At 36.6% G+C, this 16,609-nt stretch overlaps 1 protein-coding gene across 1 annotated transcript in view; it reads left to right on the top strand.

The window, feature by feature from the left end:
- Positions 1-16,609, top strand: part of LOC104463054 (vacuolar protein sorting-associated protein 13B-like) — a gene marked incomplete at its 3' end in the record, with an annotated part of 52,066 nt that overhangs the window by 9,760 nt on the left and 25,697 nt on the right. Inside the window, exons 3-4 of the mRNA XM_010075232.1 lie at positions 5,185-5,312; positions 13,026-13,260. Of these exons, the coding sequence (XP_010073534.1) occupies positions 5,185-5,312; positions 13,026-13,260 (363 nt within the window). The remainder of the gene's footprint in view (positions 1-5,184; positions 5,313-13,025; positions 13,261-16,609) is intronic.

The raw sequence follows: 16,609 nt of genomic DNA, 5'->3' as shown, positions 1-16,609 counted from the left end.
GAAGATGGTCAGAGGGCTGGAGCACCTCCCCTGTGAGGACAGGCTGAGAGAGTTGGGGTTGTTCAGCCTGGAGAAGAGAAGGCTCTGAGGGGGCCTTATATTGTCCTTCCAGTACTTAAAGGGAGCTTTACAGGAGAGATGGGGAGGGGTTTTTTCCAAGGGCATGCAGTGACAGGATGAGAGGTAATTGATTTAAACTGGAAGAGGGTAGATTTAGACTAGATATTAGACAGGAATTCTTTGCTGTGAGGGTGGTGAGGCAGTGGCCCAGGTTGCCCAGAGCAGCTGTGGATGCCCCATCCCTGGAGGGGTTCAAGGCCAGGCTGGATGAGGCTTTGAGCAACCTGGGCTAGTGGGAGGTGTCCCTGTCCATGGCAGGGGGGGTGGAACTAGATGATCTTTAAGGTCCTTTCCAACCCAAGCCATTCTGTGATTCTGTAAGTGTAAAAGGACTTCATGGTATTATTAAGTTAGTTAAATACTGCTTTTATTCTCAAGCGCAAACTTTTTTTACATACAGATAATCATAGTCTATCCCTTGGAAAAAAAATCTCAGTTGCATGAATAATTCAAATATCAGTCATCAAGGAATGGGATATAGGGAGTACCTTCTCTTTTGCACTGCAAAAATAAAATGTCAGTAGTTCTAAAACACTTCTAATGGATAGTGATGGTTCATAAAATATTGGTAAATGCAGTTTTGAGATTTGCCTAATGGTTTCAGTGAGCCTGCTACTTAGAACAACTTTTTAGTTTGGATTGTGTGAAAAAATAATTCATAGGATAGGAAGTATTTTAACAAGATGTTCCACTGTGTTTTTGCAAGTTCTTGTATATATATGATGTTTTAATATTAAATAATGGAACATAATTATTATATGGCAATGCGTTGTATTGAGACCAGAATTTGTTTCTTTGGCTACTGTATATACACACACATAAAAGTTGGCATCATTTGTAATGCCTTCATATATCTCTGTATATAGACGTATGTGTTTAGTTCTGTTGTGTTGCAAATATAAAAATATGTGGCGTTATGAGGAAAATTGGAATGCAAACCTAAGGACAAACAAGCTTACAAGCTTTTATATAACAAATTTCACTGAATTTTTTTACTTTTGCCCATATTATATGCAGAAGCTGAAACCTGGTTTACTGAAAAGAGCAAGTAAACTTTAAGGAGGTGATTAATCTTCTGCATAAAAACTGTAGTCCATTTAGATTTTTTTCAGAGTTTTTTGAAGTTTGAATTTTCTCCTCCAGTGCACTTTAATCTCATTTCTAATCCTGTAGACCCCTTGATCAATTCATCAATTCCTTAATGGCTTGCGTTTGTCACAAGTACCTTGTTATTTTTGGTTTTATTTCTGATAAAAAGCCATATCTAATGCATGAAAATGTGAATAGGTGTTAAGAAATCCCAATGAGTTCTTTGACACTGCGGAGACTATTTCTCATTTCAACAGAGGAAAATGTTTTCCAGAAAGAGCCATGTAATGCTTTCCTTTGATTTCTTTCTTCTCTTAAACACTGTTAATGTGTTTTGCTGTCATGGCCTCTTAGTAGCTACGATTAGTTTGCGCTGGGATTTTTCTCAGCTTAACTCAGTTCTGATGTGTGAGAAGCTGTATGACAGGTAATGTGATGTGGGAAGGAAATGACACATACAAATTAGGAATAAAGTATTAGCATTGTATCTTACAGCTACAACTGAAGTGAGGGGAGGTAAGGAAAGAGGAGGAACTGAAAGCATGAGGCCAGTGGTGAGCACAAATTATCGGTAGTCCTCAACCCAGTAGCAGAAAATTGCTCATCTGTGGTCTCTTCTGCTTTGATTTGTTTGAGGAAATGTCTCTTTGCCCCAGATCTTTGCACTTCAGAAGTTTTATTTTCTGTTTCTGGTTCCTTAGGTCATTGAATATTAATAGCACAGAATAGCGCCGTTTTTCCCAAAGATATTTTTGTTTTTAAAACTTTTTGAGTATTTTATAGATCAGACTTCTAAAGCTACCAGTTCCCAGTAGGCTAAAAAACACAAAGAAGGAGGCATGTGTCTATGTAAGAAAGACACCTCTATCTGGAATTTATACCTGTAAGTCTTGTGTAGTCGCATCTCCTACCAAGAAAGTATGTTTATGTTTAATTTTGCAGGATTGTCACTTGAAACTCCCTCTATACTTCAACCATAACTTGTGAAATGAATTATGAAAACCACTGCTTCTGGTAGCTCAATCCTGATTGATCTGATCAGTCCTTTAAAAAAAAAGTCTGTTCATTACCAATGTGTGTTCTGAAATTGATGGTGAGCTTGGCAGCCTCTTTGTGATGGATGGTTCATTGAAATAGTCATGGTGGATATTTTTAGAAAAATACCAGTTGCACAATATGGGACTAGAAAAATTAGAGTAGGAACATTTTACGTTCCTGTGCACTGGTTTTCTTAAAAATTTGACTTGTACAACCTGAAGCAACATCTCCTCCCTTTTCCCTTTCCTCATAAGTTTGTGTTTCATACAAATCATATTTTCTATCTAGCTATTGCTGACTGGCTCCTGGCTTCAACACGAGGCTGATCACCGTGCCAGGAAATATTCCTAGGTTTTCAGTTCAGTAGTAGCTGAGTAGCATAATTATTTTAGGAGATTAACATTCATACGGAGACTGATGGAGCTGATCCAGTCTACATGTCTACTGTAGAGGACCTGCCAGACGTACACGATAGCCGCACCAGACTCCTGCAGTCTCTTAGCAACTGTCATCTACTGATGGCCTTGCCTGATGGGGAATTAAGACATTGTTCTGTCGCAGCATCCCTCCAGACAGCGCTCTGGGACTTACCAGGACAGGAAAAAAATGAACAGAGGTCTTCTTTTCTTTTCAGGAGTTACTTCTGGGCTTGTTTCTTCTTTCCACTCTGAAACACCTCTTGTTGCTTCTTTATTTTCATGATTTCTGGTTGAATTGTTCCTTGTCTGTTTGTTGGGTTTTGGGGCTTGTTTTTTTTTGTTTGTTTTTTGGCCCTTTGGTTGAGCACCAACCTTTGGTTGTCTATCATGGATATTCCTGGAACTTGAATCGTCTTTACAAGTTTGAATTGCACATAGATGGAGAGAAACAAGAGGTGCTTTGGCCAGCTAATTTTATTTTTAATTCACAGATAGTTGTTTCTGGCATTAGAAAGATTCCCCTAACTAAGAGAGAATTAGCGGAGCGTGTGTTTTCCAGTGAATGCAACTTGGGAGACTGGAACAAAACCTAGCTTTAGATGGCACTCAGGGGGAATGCGCTTGTTCAGTGATGCTGGATGTTGGCATTCCCTGCTGGTTGTGCTGTGGAATATAGTTCTAAATTGTGTATTTATCTGTTCATCCTGCCTGGGACATTTCCAGAGTCACACAGTGACTTTGTATACTGTTCTCACCCTTACCCACACTTGTATTCCGGAGTTCTACGCTCCAGTAATTCTTTTATTTTAATGTTTCGTGATACTCAAGCTGTTCCTAACTCTCACCTTGTAATATGGATGGCATAGGGCCTGGCTATAGCGAGAAGATGGTGTGAACTGGGGTATGGTAAGAAGTTAAAGCAGAACAGCTATTGCTCACTGGATGTCTTTGTTTTAACTTAATCTGCTCATATGTGGATGGAATACATGGCATGCAAGTGTCCCCATGAGAATACACTGTGTAATAGCTACTCCATGCTGCTTCTCTCTACGGACAATTCACTTGTTTGTCTCTCCAGCATAGCTGACAACAAACAATCCTGACATGTCACGCTTTTTACATTCCCATGATCCAATTTTCTTTCTTTATCATTCTAATAGATCCATAATTGGAGCCTGGACTGTCTGAGAGGACTCGTTATACTGCAGCCATTAAAATTCTCTTTCATTCTCTTGGCCACTTCTCTTTTTGAATCTTTTGATTCCCCATAAGTTAATGCTTCTCTTCCTCTACAGATCATTAAAAATACTATTTATTGAAGGGTTTTGTCTAGCTCTGGTCTTTTCTAGCCTTGATGGGGAAAATGTCACAAATTAACTCCTGAAGTGCCATTACCATTGCATGCTCCTGGCAGAAATTCACTTCTCAGATGTTTCATTTTCATTCCTTGCACGTTTCTTTGCATGATCAAAACTGACCAAAGACCCAGTGACACATATCAAGGGGGATATCCTTTTGCTCACTTGAGTTCAGTTGATAGCATAATTTTCTGTTAAGAATTGCTCTGTTGTTTGTATGCCAGAAATTCCTCATAGCTGTGTAATTGGGAGACACAAATTGTCACACTTGTGCTGATTTCGGTTTAGTTTAAAAGGGAGTCATAAAGACTTCATAATTTATTCCTGCATTTTTGTCAGCTCAACAACTTATAGGCCAAAACTGTAAAAGTTAAAGAAGCTGACAATAATTTGGTGTGTATCCCAAAGAAAGATATTCTGTAAGAGATGATAGGAGGAACGATGGACCACTCATACATTCTTTAATGAATTCATAGTTACTACTTCGTCTTCCTCACTAGTCCTCTTTTGAAGTTCTACTATGCTCATATTCAATTAACTGCTTCTGTTATCTAAAATCTTTTGATATTCATGTTAATTATTAACAATTTAAGAAATTTTTTTTCTAGAAAACATTGAATTTTGCTGAAATATTTCGTACTTTATTACCTTTAAGCTTGGCAACGTATGAAGATGGTTTAATTTTAATGCCTTTTTTGGATGCCTACTCAAGTTTTTAAGCAAATTTTTTAAAGAAAACAAATCCAAGCTTGTAATTTAATATGGGCTGTCTTTCATTTCTTAAAACGAGTTTAGAAAACGAAAGCCTTTTTTAGATTACACTGGCAGCAACGTATGTGAAAACCTCTTGGGTTGCTATTTCGTCACCAAATAGGTTATCACACTTTGAGAACTGTCTTAATTTGCTTAGGTCAAACATTCTTCATAATATTTTCTTAGCAGTTTACGTTCAAAAAGTTTAAGCGTTTAATTGCATATCTCACCAGGCTTAACTGATACAGTTGTATTGCCAAGTTTAAAACTAATCATAGACACATCATTGCTGTGTGCATAGTGAGAGAAATTCTCTTTTAGAATTTAAAGTAATATATTTCTTTGCTACCAGTAAGTGTAGCTGTTATATATTCTTGGGTAACTGACTGTTGTTGTTTGCATTATAGAGTCTCGTCCTTTGTCGCTTCCTGTGAAAACCATGCTGAACTCATCTGAAAGCTGCAGAAGTCCTGAAGAAAGAATGAAGGAATTTATTGGAATAGTGTGGAATGCAGTTAAGCGCCTTACACTTCAGGTAAGATGAAAAGGAGTGTAAGAAACCCATGTCTTTCCAAGCTTTATGATACTTTTTATGCATGCTAGTGCTTTTTATTAGAGGGTTTTTAAAGGAGCTCCCAAGTTTTATTGTCTTATTTCAGTAGTTTCAAAGTCTTAGAGAATGAAAAATAAAATGTAGATTTTTGGTAAATTAAGCAAGGAATGCTTTGGTTTTAGAATATTAGTTTTCGAAACACTTTTTTTTATATCTAAGGGGAAGATCCTTAAAAAAATTATATGAAGAAAAACTGCTTGTCACACTTTTCTGTATTATGTACATAGCTATACACCTTTTTATCTATAGTTAGATCTGCAGGATACCTTCCTTTCTAAAAGTATTTGAGGAAAATGTGTATGATAAATGCTTTTTTGGGGGTATATGATGCAATATGATGTTATACAGTGATGTCTCAGCTGCTTACTTGCCTACCTTCTCATAAAGGACAAGTAGATGACCACTTGGATTAAACGATTTCGTCCTAAACTGCTCTAGATTGTGATCTTTGGTCAGTAAAAAGCAGAGTTTTTATGTAGCAATATATATGCATGCTAATCACAAAAAAGGCCATGTTAGAAGTCCAGTGTTAAGATTACGTGATCAAACACTAGACAGCTTAGAAATTCTAGAATTAGGACTCTGTTCTGCTAAGTAGATATCAAGTGCCTGCTTTAGAAATTACCCTTACTTAGAATTATTATAGCCTGTGCCTTTTGAACAGTACATTCTATGAGATTGGTATTTTATTGTACACCAGCATATAATCACAAAACTATTTTTGTGTTTAGAATAGTACAATCCCAAAAAACAATAACCCCCTATTTCTGACAGAAGGTAATTGTTGAATGCCAGTTCCTTCTTCCTACCAAGAAATATATTTATTAGTATCCCGGAACCCATGCCTGCTTTACTCCTCTTTCATGCAGAAAGTACTTTGGGTTCAAAATATTAGAAAGCTTGAAAGTTTGTTTTGCCAGAACTTCAGACTTGTGACTTGATTGAAGTTGAGATGCTTTCTATTAACTCTATTTAGTGTTTAGCCAGCTCTTTCATCCTTGTTTCATGAGTATTTTGCTTGTTTTCCTTTCTTTCTTAATGTTGTCACCACTGGAGATTAAAATGACTAGATAAGGGGAGTCAAGAGAGATAATTTCTGAGCTGTTTGAAGGAAGCAGTGTATTTTTGTTATGTGTCTGGGTGGTACCTAGCACAATGAGACTCCTTATATAAATGAGGCTTACAGTTGGAGTCATAATAAAAATAATAATAATGAGGACAATGAAGAGACAGATACTTTATAAATGGGGAAAATTGAATCAGGACTAAGATGTTGTTCAGCTCGGAGAAGAGAAGGCTCCAGGGAGACCTTAGAGCAGCTTCCAGTGCTGAAAGGGGGCTACAGGAGAGATGGGGAGGGACCCTACATTTGGGAGTGGAGTGATAGGACGAGGGGTAATGGTTTTAAGCTGGAAGAGGGCAGGTTTAGACTAGATATTGGGCAGAAAGTCTTTACTGTGAGGGTGGTGAGACACTGGAACAGGTTGCCCAGGGAAGCTGTGGATGCCCCATCCCTGGAGGGGTTCAAGGCTAGGTTGGGTGTGTCTTGGAGCAACCTGATCCAGTGGGAGGTGTCCGTGCCCATGGCAGGGGGGTTGAAACTCTATGATCTCTAAGGTCTCTTCCAACCCAACCATTTTATGATTCTACGTTCTGCTCGTATGTTTTTCAAAGTATGCTTTGTTACATGAGCAACCAGCAAAATGAACTTGTCTTGAAGGATGGTTAAGATACTGATGAGCTAAAAGTGAAGTTTGCCTGCTACTAAAAAAAAAAAAAAAAAAAAAGATTGTGCTTAAACTAACATCTTTTGTGGAGATGAAAGCTGATGACAGTGATAGGCACATGTTTTCTCAGAGATCAATTTGTAAATATATCACTGCTCTGACATAATACATTCACATATTAGAGCTAACATAGGCAGAGGATTTTTTTGAATTGGATACTCTTTGAGGTGTTTGAGGTTCTAGATTTATTTACTTTTTACAGGGTTTTTGTTGAGGTAGTCATGCTTTCAATTATCATCGTTATGGATATAAAATGATATTTTTAGTGTTTGTCTATGAAGTTAAATGGCCGTATGAATTCATGCTACAGCTTACATACTTCTGATGTGTTTCATCTTTATGCTTTGATCTTCTTGGTGAAGTATATGCCAATGTCTTGCTAGAAAGACATTTACGTGTTACCAGTGAAAAGTTTCAACAGACTCCAAGGAAACAACAGAGGAAAAGTCCAAGAACATGCTTCCAAACAAATATGCAGTAGTCCTTCTTAATATGAAGGATTTCTAGATACGTTTGCTGTTTCTTTATTATTGCTAGTAGTCCCTATGTCTATTTTATTTCAATATATTTTTCCAAACACAAATGCTTATGTATAGCTTTTTGCCTTCAATACCAGCCTAAGTGGGAAAGCTGAAATTTGTGCAAGACAACATATAGAGCATAAGATGATTTTTTTTCGATTCAAGGACAGTATATGTTTATTTTATTAAGCATAGTACACATTTTATTAAACACATCAATATATTTATATGTTATATTCATCTAGATTTTCTGTATTTTATTATCATTTGGCATGAAAAAGGCAAATTTCTAGAATATTTTGTCTGGTTAAATGCTGGACCACTTAGACTCTAAGCTATTTTCATGTTCCTGGATCTTTTATCAACACAATTGTAGAACAGAGAAGTCTGTAGTTGTCATCAGATGAAACAGAACTTCATAACTTAAAATCATCAAAGGATTATTCTTTTAGTGGAAGTTTGAGTAAGTAAATGTGTTTGGAACCAAAGTAACTGGAAAGTTTATTTTGGATCGACAACTGGTACTTGCTTAGCCCTAGCCCTGGCTTACTCATGGTAGAATATTGCATGGAGATCTTGTGCATGGGGGTTGTGGTAAGCTATTAGTATTTAAGTGAAAAGACTTTCATACTTAACTATAAAAAGTTGTTTTCATTATTTAGTTGTTGTAGGATTTTATATGCAGCCTTGAAGTCTTTTCGGCAGTTACACTGTGTAGGAGGGTAATACTCACTTTTCACATGTTCTTCATACTAATAGTTGCTAAAATTGTGGAGCAGTATAAACACAATTATTTTTAATTGGTTGTTAATGCTGAATTCCAGTGAGAACAATGAAGGATCTGTATTAAAAGCAAATGAATTAATGAGTAATGTTGCCATGAATGCCAACTAAATGAGAGTGTAATTATTACATATAAAACGTAGCCAAATATTCCACATGCCTTTAAATATCCCTGAAATTATTTGAAAAAAATGTCCGTTTCCTGAAATTATTGAAAATAATATTTTCTTTAAAGCATATGACTTGTACAAAATTTTAGTCAAAGTGAAACATTGATTGAAAGAACAGAAATGTAAGGATGAGATGCACTGGAGTTCCTGTTCTTTGAATAGTGGTCTTCATTCATGGGTCAGGAAGAGATTCTGTGACTTGTTAATTAGCAGTTACAGTATCAGCAGTTCTTCAGCAGTTATAGGATGATTTCTTAAGTTGGCTACTTACCACAAAGTGTCAGAAAAATAAATTTTCCATAACTAAATAAAATCTCTTAAAAATCAAGTGTTCTTAGAAAAGAGTAGGAATATTGTGGAGTGCTAAGACACGTGTTTTAAGTGGTCAAGGCAAATGCAGCTGATCCTTATTATAGTTATTTGTATGTTCAGATAGCCTGCTCTCTTAGTTTTCTTACTCATGTGCTCTGCTTTACATTTGTATCATTTTTGCTTTTTGTCTAACTTCAAAACATGCATTTCTGACCTGCCTTTTTAAATTCTAACAGTGTGTGTCTGGCTCAGCTGCAGATGGTGTAATTGGGTAGAGCTAATTGGGATGTCAGAGGCTGAGGTATGGTCTTGTAATAATGACCGCCCCAGAACCCCTACGAGAGGTGTAACAGTGGTTCTTTGCAGTTTTGGGAGTTATTGTAAGATGATATTCTGCATCTGAAACTCCCAGAAAAACACATTAACCTTTCTGCTGAGAGCATATGATGGATGCTGACTAATGCAGAGAGAGGTCACTTCCCAGGAGACACCTTTATGTGAGTGTCACCTTGCGGGTCACCTTCAGTGCCTCTGTTTGGTTTATATAGTTATAAAAAGTGGGTTAGGGAAGGGAATCTCCTTATGGTATCACTGTCATGAAAGGCTGTAAAGACTCTCTTCATTGCACTTGTGCAGGATAACTGTGGTGTGTCAGCTTTCTTTTTTCCCCCCACTCCCTCCCATCCACCCTTCTCAGCTGGGAAGACCTAATTTTTCTGCAGTATATATTGCACTGTTCTCTCTATGGAGCAACATATTCTTTTCATCAAATATGAATTAAAAATACTCCATTTATTCTAGTAACTTAATCCTTTCCTTTTTATACAACAGAGTCTTCAAGTCATTGCACTTTTTTAGACTGATACATTAGGAAAAGCTTAGAGCGATATGCTTTGCATAACTTTTTAAAAGCAGAAGGGAAAATACCGCTTACTTCATTGGTTTATCATTCATGTATGTTATTTAGCGTGTACAGGCCTTGACATGATAGAAATGAAAATAGGAGGTGATTCTGTTTCAAGAATCTGTAATAATTCCTTCTCTTTAACACATGAATGTGTTCAGTATTGGCAAAGGAACACGTTGCTACCAAAACTGAAATAAGATCCTTGAAACAGAAAGGATGTTGCCATGGAAAAATGAAGTAACACTCAGTGCAGCTGCGAAGCATTAATGAATAGGATATTTTTTTAAAAGATCATTTGTGTTTGGTGTGGCTTGGAGGGTCCCAACCAGATGGTTTCCATGAACAGGATCTGACCCCCAGCTTGAGGACTTCTTACTGGCAGATTACTTCATTTTCTTTCCCTTGGATTGTCAGATCCTTACATTAATGCAAGATTTACTGCTGCAGATTTATATTCAGTTACATAAATCAGTCACATTTTACATTAAATTCACAATTTTAGACACACAATTTAACTGTTATTTAAAGAGTGTAAAAAGATTTATACGATAGCTTTAATATATGCTATTGATGTAGTTTAATTTGAAGAATTTGGATTACACATATTTTAAAGCACTTTCTGATTGGTGAAGCAGTCTGTAGTGCACATTCTCACTTTTGTCCAATATATAATTCCATCATTTTAGGTGCAGTGTTCCATTCCTTCACTGGAACTTGTTATTAGACAGACCTCCAGATTCTGTCAGATAAAAAAACACCAATTCCGATGAAGGTGATAGTCGTGTGTAAGCAGGATCTGCCTCCGAGAAGTTGAACAGGTGCAATTCAAGTTTGCACTTATTGGGCCGTTGTACATCCAAGTTGGCAATTTCTTACGTAATCATAATAATTGCATGATTTGCCCTAAAATGTGGATTTTGGACACATGTTCATTGTGCAGTAATTTTTTGCAAAATTCATGTATTCATTAAAAACTTTAAATGAAACATGAGTAAGCAAACCATATCCGTAAGCAAATCTGTAATATTACAGATGGAGGGCCGGATGCTGTGGTGTAAACCACAGCAGAATTCATGGTCAAACTCCCATTCAATTGTTTGAAAATGAATGGCAAAGTAGCTGCCTGTGTAAATAGGAATTTCTCAGGCATTTGAAGGAGTGAAACTCTCGTGATTCCACTTCAATATTCTTGATATGGCAAAGTAAAATAAAACAAAAACAATCTGAAGAAATTGTCTCGATACTCTACTGAGTATTGAGATCTCAAGAGGACTTTGTAAAACATCTACTGTAGATACTGCTGCTGGTAATGTGGTGAAGTGTAGTGCCTCTCTGAGTTGGTGGAATTTTTGGATTATTGTTACCACATGGTTTGTATATCCAGGCAGCATTTGATGTTAATCATCATGTGTATATATATATATCTATATGAAGAATGGGTGATTTGTTATAAACTGTTTACTCAGCAAATGCACTGATAAAAGTTATACTGATCGTAAGTTCTTTTGTAATCTATTTATCATTATCCCACAATGGCTTGACCTGCAACCTATTACTAATAGACCAGAAAACAATCTAATGTGTCACTGTAAAAATCTTTGTAAATTTGACACAATAACTAATTTACCAGTTAAAAAAAAAAATCCAAATCTATTACATCTGTAACAATACACCGTTGCTTTTCATCCTGTATATATAAAGTACACTCTGCAACCTTGGATCAATAAACTACTTATCAAAGATGTAATTAACTTCATTTTACAACTCAAACAGTTCTAAAACTAGAAACAAACACAGACTTCATGTAACAATGTATTTATTTTTGCAAAATTCTACTTCTATTTTTCTGCAGTGAATTCTTGTCAGTTTGTCTAAGCAAAAGGGCACAAAAATGCTGAAATGAAGATGAATATCTGCGTTCTCACTGGGCTGGCAAAGTACTTATGGTGCTGGGGAATTCCAGCTCTATTACAAATCACTGCTGCAGTCTTGAGGGACGATTAGCCTTCATGGGAGGGTATGGAATATAAACCTTGATTATCAGTTTTAAGCTGTGATGTCTTTAATGATGTCAAATTGAAAGACTCTATTTAAAATAACCTTACAGCAAACAAATGTCCTTGTATCACAGCTACAAATAACATCTTGTGTACAACATTTTGTTCACTAGACTTTTCCAAACAATGGGAAGAAATGGACTGAATCATAGCTTGAACACTCTGGTAAGCAAGTACAAGTGTGCAGGCTCTTAGGGCTCTTTGATATCCAGGTGCAGAATATTACTTCTAAGAGCCAAGGAAGACGAACAGTCTGCAGCTTACACCTCGTCTGAGTTAACAAGTTGTGATGAGTTCAGTCCTTGGTTTGGGCTCACTCAGCCTTGCTGGAAGCTCATAAGGAGGTGGCAGAATGGTCAGAAATGTTTCAGGGTAACAGTGTTGCCTAAAAATAAAGAAAAAAAATGCTGTTTCACATGAAACCATATGCACTGATTTGCAATGGAAACTGGCCAAAAGCTATGTAAACTTTGTGAATTTATTAATTTCTTTTTCTCTTTATGTATGTATGCATCTATACCCTTGTTTTAAAGTCAGTTTTTCACTAAAGTTGATATTTTTCCTTGTTTATCTGGTGACAGACCTTATGTGCATGCTCATTACTGTTGACTACAAAGTAAAGGCAGAATTTTCCCTGACATAGGTCTTTCTAGAAGCCTTTATAGAAAGTAACAGCATATAAAATGTTGGTTAGTTCTAGAGGGAGGCTTAGCTATTGCTAACAAAAGCTAATGAACTGCAAAAAGAGGAGGGCTTTCTCAGCTTTATTGTGAGAATATTTTCTGGCTAAATTATACTTCTTTTAAAAAAACTGTTGAAATGTAGATAGATGTAAGGTTGGTTTATATGGCAACGCCTTTCTGATCAAATTTACAGACCAAAATCACACTACTTCTTCCCTCCCTTCGCATAATCATAATTTACCGGATCATTTTTTTCCAACATTTTGTGTCATATTTCCTCTTAATTCAACTGAAAGCTATTTTCAATTGGTTGTGATAGGTAACTTGACATTTTGTACCAAGATGAACGCTCCACGACGGCGGAAAAAATGGTAATGTGTTTCTGAGAAATCCTTCTTGGCTTTGTTTTTTTCAGCTTGAAGTGCAATCTTGTTGTGTATTCCTTCCGAATGATAGCCTGCCTTCTCCAAGTACCATTGTATCGGGTGACATTCCTGGGACTGTGCGAAGCTGGTATCATGGGCAGGCCAGTATGCCTGGCACGCTTGTCGTCTGCTTGCCCCAGATCAAGATTATGAGTGCTGGGCACAAGCACATGGAGCCACTGCAGGAAATCCCATTTGTCGTGCTGAGGCCCATCCTGGAAGAAGGTAGTGTGATAAGCTCAAAAAAGTTTACTCTTCAGTTTCCATTTTGTCTTCACTTTATATTGTAAACTTCTGATGTTGTCCTTTTTTTTAGGAGTATGTGTTATTGATGGCTATAAATATAGTGATAAGGTTTGCCTCACAGAGATCAAAGTGAAACTCATCAGCAAAGAGATAGATCTGTGATATTTTTTGTATGTTTGTTGAAACCAAAAGAATTCAGAAGTGCGACTTTTACCTTCATTGATTTTTATCATTCGATTGACCGTGTAGCCACAGTCAGTTTGATACAGTAGGAGGGGGCAGTGAGATGTGAATTCCAAGGCAGAATGGAGGCAGGCTAGGAAAAACTTCTTCTTGCAACTCCCTCCTCCTCCTCCTTCCAGCTTTTATTGCTGAGTATGGTGTCATATGGTATGGGATATCCCGTTGGTCAGTCGGGGTCAGCTGTCCCAAGTGCACCCCCTCCTAACTTCTGGTGCACCCTGAACCTGCTTCTGGTGGGGCAGTGGGAGAAGCAGAAAACACTCGAACACTGTGCAAGCACTGTTCAGCAGTAATTAACACATCCCTGTGCTATCACCGGTTTTCATCACAAATCTAAAACGTATCACCATACAGGCTACTATGAAGAAAATGAAATCTATCCCAGCCAAAACCAGTACGTTGGTGTCCAGTTAGCTCATGATTGTATTCTTGAACTATATTTTTTTGGAAAGAATTTGTAGCAATTGTTCCATTGCTTTTGTGACAGCATTTTCTGGGAAAATTATTCTGTTTTCTGCATACTTATTGCTGAGACATAAGTAATTGTAAAGGGTATGCTATGAAAAATTAAGTCAAAAGCACATTCAAAACCTACTCCTTATCCTGCCATCTTAAATTGGTTTGGATTTGTAACAGTGTTTTCCTTCTCCCTTTGTCTGACACTTATATTGGACCCTTCTCTTCCTTCCTGTATTTTATCGTAACTCACAGTAACAAAAATAAAATTGTAGTTTTGAATACTGAAAGTCATATTGGAGATGCTGCCAACTGAAAAGGGGGGAGTGGAGGGAAGAAACAAAGAAAGAAAGAAAGAAAAAAAGTGAGAAAGGTATCTTTTTCCTAATATCTTTCAATAGGAATGATCTAATTTGCCAATCATGACAGATAAAAGATAAATAAATTTAACCAAAGTCTTTTGTTTGTTTTAAACTGTGTATGTAATTTAAACCATTTATGAAAGTAAGAAGTCATTTGAATTTTGTCAAACCCAGATTTGAAGGAAAGATCCTAGTGAGAGAAAAGAATACCCGTGGTTGGGATAAAGGAATTTATTTGTGTGTAGCTTTGTGCTCTGGGAGTAATGCCAAACAGAAGTTCTCACAATCTTGATATTTTTGATTCTCTAATGGGACTGTTGCCTTCTGCCATGCCAAAACTCCCCCTTATACAGGCTATTAAAAAGTTTTTTCAAAGCTTTTAAGTCACCTTTGTTTTTTCCCATGTAGAGGTAAATAATTTTTATGGACTTTTATTGGCAGAGTCTCTTAATTTGCATTCTAGCTTTGAACAGCACTTCAGGGACATACCGTCATTCGTAAGACCACGTTACCATTTCTCTGAAATTATATTTATTTAACCTTGCTTTTCCCAGAAATTTTTGAATCGTTAGTTCTTTTATAAAGAAGATATAAGTGAAAGGCTAGTTTAAAAGGATGTGTTTTTACTTTTAAGAAATCTGTGTTCTCAAATATATTTTTCTTATTACATGAAAAATTAAAAGAGGAGGAAAAGGGAGCATAGTCATACTGTCATTTGGGGATATCGCAGCCTACTCACAGATACTTCTTGACCTCAAGATGTCAACGTACTGTAAAAAATAGCTTATACAGTATCCCACAATCAAGTATTTCAATTTGCTTTCAGAGTTTTGATACATTTATTTTCTGAGTTCATCGTAGTTTGTAGGGATACTTAAAAGAACATTTTGATTACAGTGCTTTGATTCACAAACATAACTTAGCTCAGTCATACCAAGTAATGTATGAACAGAAGTGGTTTTATCTATGTAAAGGTATTCTGTTGATCTTCTGTTGAATATCAAGTACAACTAAGTTCATAGATACTAAATTACAGTAAGTATTTTAAGTCAATCGAGTGATAGATCCACGAGGTAGTATTCACTGAGGATATTAAAACAGAATCACAGAATCATGGAGCAGCCCAGGTTGGAAGGGACCTTGGATGATCATCTGTTCCAAACTTTTGTGGCAAAGGAAGCCTAGATGAAGCTGTCTGGCACCCTGTCCAGTTGCTTCTTGAAAACCTCCACATCCCTGGGGAGGTTGTTCCACTGAATGATTTTTCTTACTGTAAAGAATTTATTTCTTATATCAAGATGAAATCTCTCCTGGTGCGACTTGCACCTGGTACCCTTGTCTTCTCCATTTTGGCTCCTTGTGAAGAGGAGGACCTCTGGCCTATCTGTAGCTGCCCTTTAAGTAAAATAGTTACTAAGAATAAATTACATAGTTAGAAACTCAATTTGAGCAGAACTAATAATATGTTTAGAGAACTGCTTAGGGCAAGTTGTGACTTTCTGTGTATGTTCATGTCCATCCAACTTCAAATACTTGACAATTCTTCTCTAACTCCCAACCTATAGTGATAAGATAAAATGTGGTAAAGTTACAGTTGGACAAAATATGTTCTTATGATCAGGACTTCTGGACAGCTAAGTGGTCTTCCAGAAATTTTAAATGTTACAGTAGGAAAGTAAATTGAAGACATGAAGGGAACTAAAATTTTGCTTCAGGTAAAGCAGTAAGTTTAGAGTAATAATGAGAACTGGTTTGGCATCTATGAAATCTCCCTGGTTTTAGAAGTTTACATTTTTTTATTATTTTAATTTAGAATCTTTTCCTGGCTTCCACTCATATTTTTAAACAGTTGCTGTTTTTTCAGTCTGTTCTCTCCGCTGCAATTCTTTCGCTCTTTCTTCCTCTTCCTCCCCCTTTTCCCCCCACCCCCCCATCTTTAGCTGGTACTTGCAACATGTTCCTCTTTGGGTCCATACTGGTAACTTTTATGAACGTAAAAATTTTTGGTTAGGTCAGGTACAGTAAGATACAGATATTCAGGTAAGACACAATAAAATACACTTTAGAAAACTGTTCAAAATATCTTAAAATTGTTGATACTGCTAGATATCATATTCACGTTCTCACATGGATAGCAGTACGCTGACAGTCAGGTAAATCGCTGTATTGCAAACATTTAAATCTGAGAGAAAGCTTTTGTTTGTGAAGTATGATGAATTATATAACCTCACAGATTTTTGTAGCATATGTATAGGCTCAATAAGTTG

Source organism: Pterocles gutturalis, unplaced genomic scaffold (genome assembly GCF_000699245.1).
Source record: "Pterocles gutturalis isolate BGI_N339 unplaced genomic scaffold, ASM69924v1 scaffold12562, whole genome shotgun sequence".
NCBI classification, from domain to species: domain Eukaryota; kingdom Metazoa; phylum Chordata; class Aves; order Pterocliformes; family Pteroclidae; genus Pterocles; species Pterocles gutturalis.
The sequence above is the reverse complement of the archived record's forward strand: the minus strand, read 5'-3'. Positions and strand labels throughout refer to the sequence as shown.